Source organism: Macrobrachium rosenbergii, chromosome 41 (assembly GCF_040412425.1).
Source record: "Macrobrachium rosenbergii isolate ZJJX-2024 chromosome 41, ASM4041242v1, whole genome shotgun sequence".
NCBI lineage: Eukaryota > Metazoa > Arthropoda > Malacostraca > Decapoda > Palaemonidae > Macrobrachium > Macrobrachium rosenbergii.
In genome coordinates this window covers 90,762,988-90,780,487 of record NC_089781.1, presented here as the reverse complement: position 1 = coordinate 90,780,487, position 17,500 = coordinate 90,762,988, and the positions used below count along the sequence as shown (strand labels likewise).

The 17,500-nt window shown below is 38.4% G+C and overlaps 2 protein-coding genes across 2 annotated transcripts in view; both read right to left on the bottom strand.

Moving 5' to 3' along the window:
* The window catches only part of LOC136827242 (prisilkin-39-like), a 37,792-nt gene extending 35,582 nt beyond the window's left edge, over positions 1–2,210 (bottom strand). The window contains exon 1 of the mRNA XM_067085015.1: positions 2,179–2,210. Within this exon, the coding sequence (XP_066941116.1) occupies positions 2,179–2,210 (32 nt within the window). The remainder of the gene's footprint in view (positions 1–2,178) is intronic.
* The window catches only part of LOC136827241 (uncharacterized), a 15,406-nt gene continuing 115 nt past the window's right edge, over positions 2,210–17,500 (bottom strand). Inside the window, exons 2-3 of the mRNA XM_067085014.1 lie at positions 5,974–6,095; positions 2,210–3,125 (exon numbers count right to left, since the gene is read on the bottom strand). Of these exons, the coding sequence (XP_066941115.1) occupies positions 2,210–3,125; positions 5,974–6,095 (1,038 nt within the window). The remainder of the gene's footprint in view (positions 3,126–5,973; positions 6,096–17,500) is intronic.

Below are 17,500 nucleotides of genomic sequence, written 5' to 3'. Positions count from 1 at the left end.
TATTTGAGAGAGAGAGAGAGAGAGAGAGAGAGAGAGAGAGAGAGAGAGAGAGAGAGAGAGAGAGAAGAGAACAAATGAAAAAGTGAGAACATAAAATTGAGAGGAAGGCGTAACAAAACTACAGTGAAAAAAAGAAGAGAGAGAGAGAGAGAGAGAGAGAGAGAGAGAGAGAGAGAGAGAGAACAATGGAAAACACAGAAGGAACAAAATACAAAAAAAAAAAAAACAGAAAAAATCGGCAGCACCGCAAACAGACTACAGACAATAGGCGTTACTCATCGGAGCTCAGTTCTGGTTAATTTGGCAGATTTTGGCTGTGAAGATCTTGGAAAGAAAAATTTAAGTTTTGTTATTTGTTTGGAAAAATTACTTTCAGATTTGGTGGTTAAAGACCGGTCTTGTTATTCGTGCAGAAAAGTCACAATCGGGTGCGACTGTAAATAGATTTTATTTTTAATGTAAAAAGATACTGTCAGATGTGAGTGAAAAAATACCTTTGTTAGTCATACGAATTAGACACATTAGTATAGTGAGATTAAAAATAATCTTTTTTATACAGGAAGACTGCATTCGGATTTGAGGATGATAAAACGGTTTTGTTATTTGTATTGGAAAAAATCAATTCAAATGCCAAGGTAAAAAAATGCAGTTTGGTAATTCACTTGGGAAAATTAAATTCGGAAAATCGTTTTAATGTTTATATGGAAAAATTACCCGTAACTTAATAAATATAAACAAAAAGAAATGTTATGTCTGTTATTCTCGTGTTTTCTTAACAAGGCTCCGTTTTTCTCTTGTCTGAATTATCATCATTACCGTTTTGACGTCACGTTTTCCCCTCTATGTGTTCATCAAAAGATTATTTCTTCCATTCACATCTGTCTTGTATAATTACAGCCTTATTTCCCATCTGGTTTAGGTCTTACTTATGCCCTTTTAGCACTGGTCTTTGTTGTGATAATTCCCCACAAGCAACTTTCCTTACTAACTGTTCCTTTTCCATTTTCACCACACGCCCAAACCATCTCAGTCTCTGAGGTCTGTTCTCGGCGGCTCCACTGGTTACGTGAACCTCACAGCAAACTATATAATCTAGGGAAGTTTGCTTGAAAAAATTTTTTTTTTTTTATTTATGCCATACGAATGTGCAAATATTTTGAACACTGATAATAATATCTAGATGGGAGGCCTTATCATAGTTCTCTTGGAATGGAATGGAATACAGAATTTAGGTCAAAGGCCAAACGCTGTGACCTATGCGGTCATTCAGCGCTGAAACTGAAATTGACTGTAAGAAGGTTTGAAAGGTAACAGGAGGAAAACCTCGCAGTTGCACTACGAATCAACTGTTAGGAGAGGGTGGATAGCAAGATGGAAGAAAGTGAATGTGAATGGAGATACAGTAAAAGGAATGGAAGGGGTTGCAGCTACAGGGGTCATCGGTAACTTCATTATTTTATTAATTTGTTTACCGAATGAAGATTTGTTACGTCATGATATTTGGAAATGTGTAAACCCTGAATACAGTTGATTTAACCCCTTAAAAAACAAAATAATAATAATAATCTAATACAGAATGCTTAATGCAGTCGAATAGGTGATTTCCTTCAATATAATAATAATAATAATAATAATAATAATAATAATAATATCTCGAACTATTTTCAGCTACGACGATGCTCTTCCGATGAGTTCTTATGAAGCAATGGGTCTGATCAGTACCTGGATAGGTAACCTCTAAAAAAATAACAAGCATCCTGGGCATATAAGCCCAGTGAACATCCATAAAGGCAAGGGGCATGGGTCTAGCAACCTCATCCAGATATACGATTCCTACAAAGCTGAAGGATGCAACACATTCTGGAGCCACTCGCTCTGAAGAGAATGTGAGAATATAAAATTTAGGCCAAAGACCAAGCGCTGGGGCACATGAGGTCATTCAGCGCTGAAAGGGAAATTGAGAGAAAAGGAGGTTTTAAAGGTGTAACAATTCTTAGAAGAGGATGGAAAGTAAGATCAAAGATAGAGAATATGAACGGACGTGCAGTAAAAAGGAATGAAAGGGGTTGCAGTTAGGGGCCGAACGGACGCTGCAAAGAACCTTCAGTGATGCCTACAGTGCACCGAGTGAGGTGCACTGATGACACTACCCGGGCGGCCCGCCCCCAACGGACTCACCCTCTCTGGGGTGAAGATGCATCACTCGTCATCACAAGCTCACGTGCTGAGACGTGTGATGCAAGGCGGACGAATCTGGCCACCAGATCCTTCGGTCACCTCGACCAGGAGAAGCAGGAGGAGCAGGGAGCGGCGGAAGCAGGAGTAGGAGCAGCAGAAGTAGGCGTAGGAGAAGCAGAAGTGGGAGTAGGAGCTGCAGGAGCAGATGAAGCAGGAGAATGGGGGCAACAGAAGTAGGCGTAAGAGAAGCAGGAGTGGGAGTAGGAGCAGAGGAAGGAGGAGCAGCGGAAACAGGAGCAGCAGGAGTAGGACTAGCAGCAGAAGCAGGATTAGGAGCAGCGGAAGCAGGAGCAACAGAAGCAGGAGTAGGAGTAGTGGAAGCAGGAGTTGAAGCAGAAGTAGGAACAGCGGAAGCAGGAGCAGAGGAAGCAGGAATAGGAGTAGTGGAAGCAGGAGTTAAAGCAGAAGTAGGAGAAGGGGAAGCAGGAGCAGCGGAAGCAGGAGTAGGAGTAGCTGAAGCAGGAGTAGGAGCAGCGGAAGTAGGAGTAGGAGCAGCAGGAGGAGCAGCAATGGAAGCAGGAGTAGGAGGAGCAGAAGCAGTGGAAGCAGGAGTAGGAGCACCAGGAGCAGCGGAAGCAGAAGTAGGAGCAGAGGAAGCAGGAGCAGCAGAAGGAGAAGCAGGAGAAGTAGAAGCAGGAGTAGGAGCACCGGGAGCAGCGGAAGCAGGAGTACGAGCAGAGGAAGCAGGAGCAGCAGAAGGAGAAGCAGGAGTAGGAGCACCGGGAGCAGCGGAAGCATGAGTAGCAGAAGCAGGAGTAGGAGCAGCAGAAGCAGGACCAAGAGTAGAAGAAGGACCAGGAACAGAAGAAGAAGCAGGAGCAGGAGCAGAGAACTTCGACCATCGCCGCTGTTTCTGGCAAGTCACGATGGCAGGTGCGTCCCGACAACTTCCACGGAACCGGAAAAATTACGGGACGTGACTTCGTGAGAAGACGACATCGCGACGCCAAGCGGTCGGTCGTGTTATTTCTCTCTCTCTCTCTCTCTCTCTCTCTCTCTCAAAACACATACGAAGATGAATAGTTTTTCTCTTGTTTTTCTTCTTCTTGTAATAAATATTTCATATAAACGTGAGTTTGATTTCCATAATCCTGAACGAAAGTTACGTAAAGCTTCATGATACCCAAAGACCTCCCTGGACGTCCGCTGGAATATTTCTGGGGAGAGCAACAACAACAACAACAACAACAACAACAACAATAATAATAATAATAATAATAATAATAATAATAATAATAATAATAATAATAATAATATCTTTTACCAATGATTAGTCACAAAATACTATATCTGAATCAATGATAAAAGCCAGTTGCAGGCTTCTAGCTCAAATTATTAACAGCTGTAGTCTTCTTACATAAACACATTTAGAATCAATAATAATAATAATAATAATAATAATAATAATAATAATAATAATAATAATAATAATATCTTTTACCAATGTATTAGTCACGGAATATATCTGGATCTATGTTAAACGTCAGTTGCAGGCTTCTAGCTCAAATTATTAAGAGATGCAGTCTATTACACAAAGATATTTAGAATGAAATTCATCCTTGTAACATTTTTTGTTAGTTAATAACATTACAGCCTCCAAAAAGCCGGTTAAACTAATTTTATTCTCCAATCTATTATAGATTTAAGTGCGACTGTTTCATTTACTTTTTACACTAATCCTTTCCCATTACTCCTTCCTTAAACAAGCCTATTAAACTTTTATTTCGTCTGTAACTCTTTAGCCAGCTTTCGTTACCAGAATGAACTATCTTCATTTGGTAATGATGTTGCCATAAACTTCCTCAAACTCGTGCTATTCCATTCCACTACTTCTGAATAATTACTTTCTTTATTGCTTCCTTTCAAGTTCTTCTTCCTGCTATTTGGTTGATATGTTTTCTCTCTTCCTCCTTCCTATCATTAATTTCTCTACGCAGTCATTTCGACACTGCTTTTTGCTTGCATGGTCATGTCGTAATCATCTTGTAAATTCATTCCTTGTTCTGACTCTCATTTTGCCTCTTCACGTCGCAATGATTGTTTTACAATTGTTTTAAGCATTGAACCAAGTTGCATTTGCGTCATCGTGTTATAATAATTGGTCTACAGTGATAATGTACATTGTCCTAACGTAATATTTTCATCATCTTGTCCTAATAATGATTTTGACATTTAACACGTAAAATAAGTCTAATCCTTTGGGCCAGCCCTAGGAGAGCTGTTAATCAGCTCTGTGGTCTGGTAAAACTAAGGTATACTTAACTTCTAAGAGGCATATTTGCATCCATAGGTGTTAAAAATTCCGCATATTTATTTTTCCAATATCTATATAAAAGTCTCTACTCCAACTTCCCCTGCCAACAATTCCAACAGTGTTGTCGCACGTGCTTCCAGCAATTCTGCGTCTCTCAACAATCCTGTTACGATTCAAAACAGGACAGGCCATGAAATTCTCTCAAAGTTAATTAACATCAATACATTTTAACAAATTTCAGAATTTAGGAGAGCTGTTAATCATATTTCAAGGTAAACTCTCAACTTATTTCTTACCCTTTTGTATGCTATTTTTTATTTCCCAAAATGCTGCTAACTGAATATCACCCAAAGTAAGTCTATTCTCTGTGCCTTTCCGCTTGGCTGTTTTGGCGCCATGAACTGAACTGAATATAGGATTTAGGCCAATGGCCAGGCACTGGGCCTATGAGGTCATTCTGCGCTGAAACGGAAATTGACAGTAACAGGTCTGAAAGGTGTAACAGGAGGAAAACCTCGCAGTTGCACATGCATCAGTTGTCAAGAGAGGTTGGAAAGTGAGAAAGAAAGAAAAGAATATGAATGGAGGTACAGTAAAAGGAACGAAAGGGGTTGCAGCTAGGGGCCGAAGCCACGCTGCAAAGAATCTTATGTAACGACTACAGTGCACAACATGAGGTGCACTGACGGTACTATTCCTCCTATGGGGGTTTTGGCGTCATTTCCTTCACTGTCAATATGATTTTAAATATCATTATAATCTGCAGAAGAATATTCAAATGTTTTAAAAGATACAAAAAAAAACAGTGACATTTTAAACTTTCCCTTCACTTAATTAATTGCATAACAATGTTATTCACATAATCAACTTCCTTATATTTCAACCATGTTTACCATCATTCCCAATTGCATTTTGATCCTACTTTCACTCCACCATTTTTTTTCTCTAGATCCTTGAACGATCACGCTTCTGCGATCTATACTGACTCCGCGCCAAGGTTTTGTTCAAGATCTGGACGTTCTTTGAAAGGGAACGTCAGGTGTTCACAGTAAGTTGGTTTTGAATTGAATTGCATATAGAATTTAGTCACATAAGTTGGTTTTGAAATGAACTGCATATAGAATTTAGGCCAAAGGCCAAACACTAGACCCAATGAGGTCATTCAGCGCTGAAACGGAAACTAACAGTAAAAGTTTGAAAGGTGTAACAGGAGAAAAACCTCGCAGTTGCACTATGAATCAGTTGTTAGGAGAGGGTGGAAAGTAAGAAAGAAAAAAAGAGAATATGAATGGAAGTACAGTAAAAGAAACGAAAGGGGTTGCAGCTAGGGGCCGAAGGCACGCTACAAAGAGCCTTAAGTAATGCCTGTAGTGCACTGCATGAGGTGCACTGACGTCACTAACCCCCCTACGGAGCGCAGTAAGTTGGTCAACGCCCAAGTTATCAGAGCGATGAAGAAAGAGGAAAACCACTGCACTAACGAGCTCTCGTTTGTCGTGGGTACGTCTGATGTTAGTTGGACCGACTGGGTACTGACAGATCTACACGTAAGACCCCCGAGTTGACCCTGAACAGAGTGAGCAGAGGACTGGGAAGTCTTTGCCTGTAATTGTAAATGGCATCTCATTTCTCCCATAAAATATTCTTTTAGTGTCTAGACCTATCTTCTTATCTTTCTTTGCCTTCTGCGAAATATATATCGAGTATTCCGTAAATTTGACAAATTTCTCTTAATCATTTACGTATTGTTACTTACACCAAACAAGTTGAAAAAAATTAAAGCAATTTTTTATTTATTTACAGTCAACATCCAATCATAAACTTATATTATTGTCTATAAATAATCTCATGCCACTCGAATGTCACCAAATCCATAAACAATATCTTTACCCTCACTTGTTCTAATTATCTCTAAGAGAGACAAAGTGCAATAAACAAGAAGTACTGATAATTATTACTTTCCAGACTTCGTTTTCTGTCAGCGAGAAATTCCACATATAGCCTCTTCAAGTTGCAATCTGACAGCATCTTGTTCCCTTGCTTTCCTGTGAAGTGACCTTCAAAGGCCATTGCACTCCTCGCACCCTTTGTACCAATGAATCATCCTTACTGAAGTTTTCCCCCTCTCTCTCTCTCTCTCTCTCTCTCTCTCTCTCTCTCTCTCTCTCATCTTTTCGTGTAGTCTCTTTGGGTTGTTTGGTTAAACCCTGAGTGCTTACATCTGATCTGCATTTATGAATTCCAACAGAAAATGTGTCGCATTTCTTGAACTGTGAGATCCCCTCCCCGCCTCCTCTCTCTCTCTCTCTCTCTCTCTCTCTCTCTCTCTCTCTCTCTCTCTCTCTCTCTCTCTACTCAGGCCATCTAAGAGACGCACAACGGGAGTCAACTTTTCCAACCTAGTTTCAGCTAGATCATACTGTCAAGGAATGCTCCATCTCTAAAATGTCATCTTAACCTAGTACATAAATATCACTACTATATATCCTGGCATGTGAGAAGGTTTTCTAAGAAAGATAGCACAGAGATAACAGTAGGAGGTAAATGTGGGCAGTGAAGCAATAAGGAACTTTAGGTCTATTTGATGCATCAAGCCCAAAGCTGCAAAATTTAAAAGCAAGCTTGATTAAAAACTTTCGACTATAGCGTATTTCTTTACTGGACATCCTTTGATAAATCAAAGGAACAGGTTGTTGGTCACACTCATTTTTTACATTCATAGGCCTAATGGATCGGGCAAATTCCGTAACCTTACCAGTTTCGAATAGTGAATCCTTCACATGCCGGTTGACAAAGGGTCTGACCCATAATACATTGGAGTAGCATACACAATTCTCTAAAGGCCCCCAGGCTGGAAATCAAAGATGAGACCAACTAATCACAAAAAAAAACTTTCCTCATCTATATAAGCCTCACTTAAGGCTACCCATTTGCCTATAATTCTAGAGGTTACCAAGCTAGAACTTGAAATAACAACTAACGCAAAAGAAACAATCTAAAAAAAGCAGGCCACTCTTTTACCCCAACGGTCACCAATCGCCTCTACTTGTGGCGAGCGAAGAATAAGTTGCCTATTTAAAGCAAGAATCCGGTGTCATGCGGATTAGGTACCCTTAGAGATATATATATACAGTATATGACTTCCCGTGCAGCGTCAGTTATTTAGCGCCTAGAGGATGGAGGCGTAATTATGACTTAGCAGAAACGCATGGCCAGGCTGCTCGTAGAGCGATTGTTTTCATTACTGCTCGTAAAAGTCGCGAACTGTTATTTATAATAACGACAGACAATTATCGTGAAATACGCGCTTTCGTGTTTGCTCTGGGGGTTTGATGATGTCTTTATTGTGCAATTTAGAAGTGGTTCGGGCACGTTTAAGGCAATTATACCCAGCTGGCTAAAATAAACCAAAAAAAAAGGAGCCTTTTTAGCTTGAATAGACATCTGTTGGATTTTTATCACAGAAAATCTTATACTATTCCTTTTATTGTGTTATTTAACTTCTTTTAGACTATAAATTGGTTATACTTCCAAGAATATACTAGACATACTCAGTCAATGTCAGGTTTTGGGGCACATGAATCTTATCCCTAGATTCAATTTTTTTTCTATCTCAAACACCACGTTCTTAATTAGCCATAAATCCTCAATGACAACAAAATAATTTCATGACTGACAACTTATTGTCCCAGTGACGGAAAATTTAAGACTTACTGGCTGATAATTTAGTGACTGAAAACATAAGACTTATTGGCTGAAAACTCAGTGACTGAAAACTTAGACTTGCTGGCTGAAAACTCAGTGACTGGAAACTTAAGACTCATTGGCTGAAAACTCAATGTCTGAAAACTTAAGACATTAACTGAAAACTCAGTTTCTGAAAACTTAAGACTTATTGGCTGAAACCTCAGTGACTGAAAACTTAGCCATTATGGCTGAAAACTCAGTGACTGGAAACTTAAGACTTACTGGCTGAAAACTCGATGACCGGAAACTTAAGACATAGTGGCTGGAAACTCAGTTGCTAGAAACTTAACTGAAAACTTAAGACAAATTGGCTGAAAACTCAGTGACTAAACTTAGACTTATTAGCTGAAAAGTCAGTGATTGAAAACTTAATGCCTCAAGATACTTAATCCCCGACTTCAAGCACCAGAGACAATCACTAATATCAAATTCTAACTGTGACATTATAATGTTTTCACCTTTTTTTCAGAGAAGACCTCGATCACAAGTGGATTCTTTCTGTGTCATGACAGACTCCCAAGAGAGACATGTCGAAATATGCTTGAAACTGAAAGAAATTGCAGGTACTGACTCCTCTTCAAATATTGCTCAAAATTTAATCTGCAGAAATTAATATACATAGATATACATGTATGTGTGCGTGTGTTTGTGTGTATACATGGCATTTACTTGTGTCTTTTTAGTAATCGTTTTTATTTCATCTTACAATGCCAGCCTTCATTTTTAGCAAAATTCATAAATGGCAATTCACATATATATATTTTAAAAACCAGCTAATTCTAATTTTCCAACCTATAGAATCACCTGCCCATTAATGCGTGTACACAAATATATAACACACATACACATATATATATATATATATATATATATATATATATATATATATATATATTATATATATATATATATCAAACACCACAAGGAAAAAAATGAAAAACGGCCAGCGCACAGTGTCCTGCATTCACATCCTGGTATCAGAAAGGGACACCTCAGACATAAAAAAAAGATTAAAAAAATAAGAGGGTGAGACCCCATCCATTATCAGGAAATTGATCAGTAACAGCCATATGATGAGCGACATTGCGAAAGACCCGGACTGCAATACTGCACGCGGCCTGGCCTCTAGTTAATAACATATAACGCGAACAATGTAACTTGAAACCCACACTTCAATAGACTCCCAGGAGAATGAGAAGAGACGTTGGGGGGCGGAGGGGTGGGTGGGGGTTAGGAGGGTGATTGGGTAAGGAAGGGGTTACCTCATGGGAGTCGTTATCTTAGTGGTTGGGGAGGGGGCGGGGGCGGGGTGGAAGGCGTGAGGTGGGAATAAAAGGAGTCACGTGACTCGACGCTCATCCCTTCCCGCCAACGGAAAAATCGCCCCATAACCGACGTGATGCGGCCATGAGAAACAGAAAGAAGTTAACAGAACTCTGTCTCTCTTTTTCTCTCTCTCTCTCTTCACTCACTTACTCGAAAGGATAAACAGACGCTCTGTTGGATGTGATATCCACTGGCAATTCGAAAAAAGGGAAGCGTAGGCGTCGATAGGGCCATTGATATCGAGCAGCTGAAATCAGTCTGGCGGAAAAAGCTTCTTACGTTAAATATTTAGCCTTTTGTGTCACATTCACAGAATTGAGATTGTTTCCTGGAATTGTCTCTCTGTGTTTTTGTTTCTCTCGGAAGGAGAATGCTAATCATTGCGCCTTCGAGAATGTATTGTTCACTTAGAAACATGGCGTATTTTACTACTATTTTCTTAATTTTCTTAATAACATTCGTGTTGTCTTCAGTAGTACTATCAACGCCAAACGTATGGCTTCCCATTCATTATTGGTGTTATTAAGAAGTAATGTACCAAGAAGATTTTTCACTTTTGTTTCTACAAACTATATCTTCGGAAATCAAAAATATAGTTTCCCTTGCAGTGTACAATACCCCAACTCCAGAAGCTATATATCTGTGTTCTATGATCTCGATATTCCGTTTTATAATAACTAACTACAGACACTTATAACTTATCAGTTAATAATCCGTAACTGTCTTGCTAATTTTGAATAAAAATTGAGCAAGGAAAATCTGAAATTTTAAATATGGTGGAATTTTAACGAACTTCCACATAGCCTATTTCTTTTTTTATCTTCCTGTTTCACGCATCGTATTTATGTAGCTCCTGGTAATTTATAACCTGTCAATTAACATTCCGCAAATAACTGTGTGGTAGGTTTCGAAGCAGACTAGAAATATGGTACTAAATTAACTGTAAATACACTTGAATTCCTGATAAGACTAGCTGCCGCAGAGTAACATTTATATATTTTTTAAATAGTTTTAGTTTCAATCTGAGCTAAATTAATTTAAAAAATAACAAAAGCTAATCGTTCTCTAAACTAATTAGGGAATAAATTAACTAATACCGTAGTATGAGTCTAGAAACTAGGGAAGGAAAAATGGATAGTGTGACATGTTCATTTGCGCCCCCTTCTCTCTCTCTCTCTCTCTCTCTCTCTCTCTCTCTCTCTCTCTCTCTCTCTCTCTCTCTCTCTCCTCTCTCTATGTAATTTAAACAATTTTCGAGGTTCCAAGATGTCGAAATATCTTTACCCTTTTCTGTATTTTACAAAACTTGTCAAACTGTATCAGACATTGATCCATAGGCCTAATCAGTAATTTCTGATTTATAAATATACTGTATGTGCATATATAATATACATATATATATATATATATATATATAGAGAGAGAGAGAGAGAGAGAGAGAGAGAGAGAGAGAGAGAGAGAGAGAGATAAGACCACCACAGGACCAGTTGGCGGAGAATTGTATGCTTCCACATTTGACTTTCAAGGGGGTGGGAGCTAGGCATAGGGGAGGGGTGACGTTAAGGGGGTGGGGTGTTCGGTGGTCAAAGAGGGTTTAAGGGCTAGAATTTGCTCTGTCATTGTTTACATAAGAGGAAGCAAACATGTCAGTGAATCTAGCCCTGGCGGTTATCCAGTGTGTCTCTCTCTCTCTTTCTCTCTCTCTCTTGCAAGTACTTTCATGAACGGCGTCTTGTCACAAACTGGTTGCAGGATTACGTCAGATACCTCTCTCTCTCTCTCTCTCAAAGATATAAGATATATATATATATATATATATATATATATATATATATATATATGCATTGTGTAGTTGTGTATATATATATATATATATATATATATATATATATATATATATATATATATATATATACATACATATATGTGTTTGTGTGTATGTACGTAACAGAAATGGACAGGTGTATTCGCTCGTACGTAAGTATCTTATGCAAAAATGCAAGCGTAAAAAAAAGACACGCAGGAAAACATATATTGCACCCAGATGAAAGTAATGAACGCAGACGAAATTCCTTCTTATCTCCTCGTCATTCAACCACTTCCGGTCGAATGAAGTCCCTAAGAGTCGTCAATGATGTCACGCAGGATGTGGAATTAAGATGTGAATTCAATAGTTAGCGATATGAAGTGGCTAAATTCATTTCAAGAGAGAGAGAGAGAGGGTGACTTCTGAGACCAAATAATCGGCGCTATGAAGAATTTACTTGGCGTTCACTAATTTTTTTTAATACGTCCCCGCATTGTTTAAATTATGAATTAACTAAATTCATTTTAAAAGAGAGAGAGAGAAGAAAGGGTGATTCTTCTCTGAACAGGTTCTACGACTGCATGAAGGAATTATCAGACCCTCTTTTTATCATTTTATAAATGGAAGATTCTTGTACGGAAATAAAAACAGTCTTTTGAACATGGTGATGTGTGGTGCACAGTAGGCATAACTTAAGGTTCATTGCAGCGTGCCTTCGGCCCTAGCTGCAACCCCTTTCATTCCTTTTACTGTACCTCCTTTCATATTCTCTTCCTTCCGTCTTACTTTTCATCCTCTTCTAACGATTGATTCATAGTGCAACTGCGAGGTTTTCCTCCTGTTACACCTTTCAAACCTTTTACTGTCAGTTTCCGTTTGAGTGCTGAATGACCTCGTAAATCCCAGTGCTTGGCCTTTGGCCAAAAATTCTATATTCTGTAGTGATGTGAATTTTCTAAATGATTCAGGGGAGAGAGAGAGAGAGAGAGAGAGAGAGAGAGAGGAGGTTTTTCATCCCTGCTTGGATTGTCGTTACCTTGATTACAAAGATTCTGTAGAAAGCGATTGCTTGAATTCATGCAGTCTGAAGCAACGTGTTTGATTTAAAAAGTCTAGTGTTTCTATTAGTGACTAATCAGTTATTATACAATAAGGTCTTACGGTTGAAATTGATTTCCAATTCATATAGCTATCTATCTACCTATCTGTCTGTCTATATATGTACATAGTATACATACGCACATGCATACATACATACATATATATATATATATATATGCGTGTGTGTGTGTTTGAAATTTATTTCCATTTTATCTATCAATATAGTTAATATATATATGTGTATATATATATATATATATATATATATACATATATATGTAAATATATATATATATATATATATATACATATGTAAATATATATATATGTGTATAAATATATATATATATATATATATATATATATATAAATATATTATACTCATATCTTATGTATGCAACGGCCCTTCTTATTACTGAACTCGCTCGTGCTTTACCTCTTCGTACCTTGCCAAAAACTCTTTGGTTATCAACAAACCTTAATTAAAGTCAGCAACGCAACTAGGAAAAGCCATCACTATATATTTAAAATAAAAATAAAGAACATATCACAGACACACCATCAAATAATACACCACAGAATTAACACCTTAACACAGCTAGTGTAACACGTATGACATTCTTTGTGCTCACTTATAGTAATTCAACTGAATATAGAATTTAGGCCAAAGGCCAAGCACTGGGACCTGTGAGTTCATTCAGTGCTGAAACAGAAATTGACAGTAAAAGGTTTGAAAGGTGTAACAGGAGGAAAACCTCAAAGCAGTTGCACTATGAAAAAATTGTCAGGAGAGGGTGGAAAGTGAGATGGAAGAAAGAATATGAAAGGAGGTACAGTAAAAGGAACGAAAGGGTTTGCAGCTAGGGGCCGAAGGCACGCTGCAAAGAACCTACAGTGCAACCCCATGAGGGGCACTGACGGCACTAACCCCCCTACGGGGTCACTTATAGTAATATTACGACAACCAACCAACAGAATATGAACATGAGCAATATTTCGAGCACTTAGAACGTTTGCCACCCTTGTAAAAGTTAACTACCAGTGTAAACTAAACACAGACCAGTGAAACCAACTGTGCAAGGTTTCTACTTACAAAGTTAACTAAGCACAAAGGATATAAAACTCAAAAGCGAAAGGAGAAGAAGCATATAATAAAAAAAAACACATGAACACGCTTGTCACCAGAGGTCTTACAAAGAAACTTTACGTCACATAAACTTATGAATTACAATTATTACAAATTGTCATCGTAAATACATTTACAAATAACATTTTAGGTAACAATTTATATATGTGTGTATTTGTATACATGTGTGTGTCTGCCTGTCTTTGTGTGTGTATGAATGTGTTCATACTCACATTTATATTTTTAGCATGTGTGAATACTAAAACTACTTATTACTTGCTGAAACCAGCGTTTGTACTATAACCGGAAACTGGATACTGGTTGTAGCAAAATGAGATCATCAAAAGTGCTTAAAAAAAGTGAAGCAAATGAATCAAAATTATTTCGTAGAGGAAAAATAAGAATGACAAGACTAAATGTATACACACACATATATATACAGTATATGCATAAGTATACAAATATATATACATATATAAATATATATACATATATATGTATGTATACTGTATGTATAACTGAATCACGAAAATATGGAACGTGATGAATATTTATATAAATGAAAGTACAGGACAATAAGTCGAAAGGCCTAGCACCACCCAGCTGTTTCACTTTCCTTCGTGGCATTTGCCTTTATATGTATACTGTATATATATACATACATATACATATATGTGTATACACTATATATACATATACATATATATATATAGAGAGAGAGAGAAGAGAGAGGAGAGAGAGAGAGAGAGAGAGAGAGAGAGAGAGGTTTAGTTAGCCTAGATGTTTTGTATTTAAGTACTCACTTCAGGTAAATACCTCATTAACAGAACTGTTCTTTATAAACTGTAACCTTTGCCATCAGTGAGCTTATTTTACTTTCATGTAGCCTGAACGTCAGGCTGATGCTAATAAAACCAACTAAACAATTCTCCAAAAATGATTATAATAAAAAATGGCGATCTTTCCGCTAGACGTTTCTCGGATTATCATAGAACATTGCTTTACTATTTTATTATCTTATTGCCATTGCTGTTTTATCGTTTCATTATTTACATAATGAACTCGAAAAGATCATTTTTACTCAGTGTTATCATTTTTTATCACATTTGCCACGTCAAAAGAAACTGCAAAGTCATCCTTTTCCCGACCTACCCTTTGGAATTTAATATACCCGACTGAAGGATTGTGTTAACATATTTTAGCATTAACCAAAATGCTATCAAGCGGGAATAGTTGGAGAATAAGATTATCATCATCATCATCATCATTGCCTCCAACGCCAAGAGCCTCGGTAAAATTCCGCCATTTATTTCTTTCCTGTGTTTTATCTTCCACAAATCTCCACTCATCTACAGGCCCCCATCTCATAGTTCTCATCCCAGTAGGCTTAGGTCTTCCTCGAACGCCGTGCGATGCAAAGGGCCTCTGTTTAAAATTCCGCCACTTATTTCTTTCCCGTGTTTTATTTACCATAAACCTACACTCATCTCCAGCCAATAGTCTCATGGTTCCTATTCAAGGAGGTCTAGTCTCATGGTTCCTATTCAAGTAGGCCTAGTCTCATGGTTCCTATTCAAGTAGGTCTAGTCTCATGGTTCCTATTCAAGTAGGTCTAGTCTCATGGTTCCTATTCAAGTAGGTCTAATCTCATGGTTCCTATAGGTCTAGTCTCATGGTTCCTATTCAAGTAGGTCTAGTCTCTTGGTTCTTATTCAAGTAGGTCTAATCTCATGATTCCTATGCGTCTAGTCTCATGGTTCCTATTCAAGTAGGTCTAGGGCCTCCAACTCTTCTGGTAAGCTACAGGAGCTCAGCTAACACTATCACACATTTGTCTCCCATGGGTGTCGCGAGGAACATGTCCAGATTGAGACTAAGCATGAACTATAATCACGTGGATCCTCTATTTACGTGTGGAGAGAACTCGTCCTTTAACGGCTCTATCAAACGCTCAGTCAGACTCTTTCACAATCACCCTAACTTCCTTCTGGATGAGGACCTGAAACAAAATCAGTATACAGGAAAAAGATTAACAAACAAGTGCGTTGGACAATGCTTTCTCGGGAGGCTCCTTTACAAATTCTCTCTTCTTAATGCTATAAAGATAATTCATTTCTTCGTGGTACACTTATTTTTGTCAAATTTACCAATAATTTCAGTCTCACTTTCTATTGATGCAGACGCTTCAACTGGATCATTTGTTGGTTCAAGTCATAAAGATACACATGCGTGTGTAAAGACATAATACATACACAAGTGTAGCTTTGAGGGTACACGCCAAGAATTGTACCGTTAGTTTAGGAATGATAAAGATTTCTTGGTGTAACAATGTTTCCCTTCAGATGTCTCCTTCAGTAGGCCGTATTAGACAAACTATGAAACTAGGCCTAGTTTTTACACCAAGCCTCCTAGGCCTCCAGGAACACGAATAGATATATGAACAGGAATTAGCTGACTTATTGTAATTTATCTGGCGTCACTAGGAACAGGAAAAGAGAGACCGGACTACAAAGATTCTTACATTACATATCCTACTATTGTAATACGTATATCTAGTAAAATATAAAATAAATCAGCATAAATATATAACAGATATCAATACGCCTTAATATAATAATAATAATAATAATAATAATAATAATAATAATAATAATAATAATAATCTGAAATCCATACAAAAGGCTCAGATCAATATAAAAGATGGAAAATTATCTCATTAGCAATGGTGTGAGAGAGAGAGAGAGAGAGAGAGAGAGAGAGAGAGAGAGAGAGAGAGAGAGAGAGAGAACCATAAATATTTGGGTAACAGGTGGGCGATTCTGAATTTCGACAAGAGAATATATCTTATGAATATCTTATGAATGGCTTCACCCCAGTGGGGTGGGGAACACCTCTCCCAAGAGTGTTCGCTCTGTGTGTGTGTGTGTGTGCGTGTGTGTGTGTGTGTGTGTGTGTGTGTGTGTGTGTGTGTGTGATCTACAACAGTAGGCTAACCACCAGGTACAGAATTCACTGCTTAGGTCAAAAGAGTCATAATGGATTTTATAGAACGCCGACCAATCTCTCTCCTCTTTCAGAGAGAGGGAGAGAGAGATAAAGGAAGGCAGAGAGAGAGAGAGAGAGAGAGAGAGCGAGAGAGAGAGAGAGAGAGAGAGAGAGAGAGAGAGAGGCCATTCAAATGAAGGAGGTAAAGCGTACAGGTATGCCAAAGGTGCAAAGCCTGGCAACGACCTCGCTCGCCCGCTCTCTCTCTCTCTCTCTCTCTCTCTCTCTCACCTGCGTTGTAAAGACAGGAAAATGAACACAGCCTGATCAATAGCAGCCACGTGTGAATAGCCCTCTTGAATACCTTCCCTTTCATCGAAATTCAGAATAGCCCACCGTTTCGAGTTGTGACTTACTTCCTCTCTCTCTCTCTCTCTCTCTCTCTCTCTCTCTCTCTCTCTCTCTCTCTCTCTCTCTCCTAAGCATCGTGTTTGAGAAGTATTCCACAAACGGAAAATTGATTCTAGACTTAACAATACTGAAGTTAGTAGCAGTTTTCTTGCACCTGCGAAATGCCTTTGTGTTTTGAGAGAGAGAGAGAGAGAGAGAGAGAGAGAGAGAGAGAGAGAGAGAGAGAGAGAGAGAGAACCCCTGGCTTTCGAATCTGGAGACCACGGGTCTTCGTCGCCGTCATCATCGTAATGATTATCATTTAAGGCCAAAAACGAACGTAATCGAACACCAGTAGGGGAGGAAGAGGTGCCTTTGGAGGGACGGGGGCCAGGGAGAAGGGGGGCGGGGGAGTATTCGGCCAATCCTGTGGCTGGATCATAATTCATCTGGACGTATGACGCGCTGGGGTAAACTGCTACACCGGGGCGCCACGGCAAAAAAAAAAAAGAACAAATAAAAATAA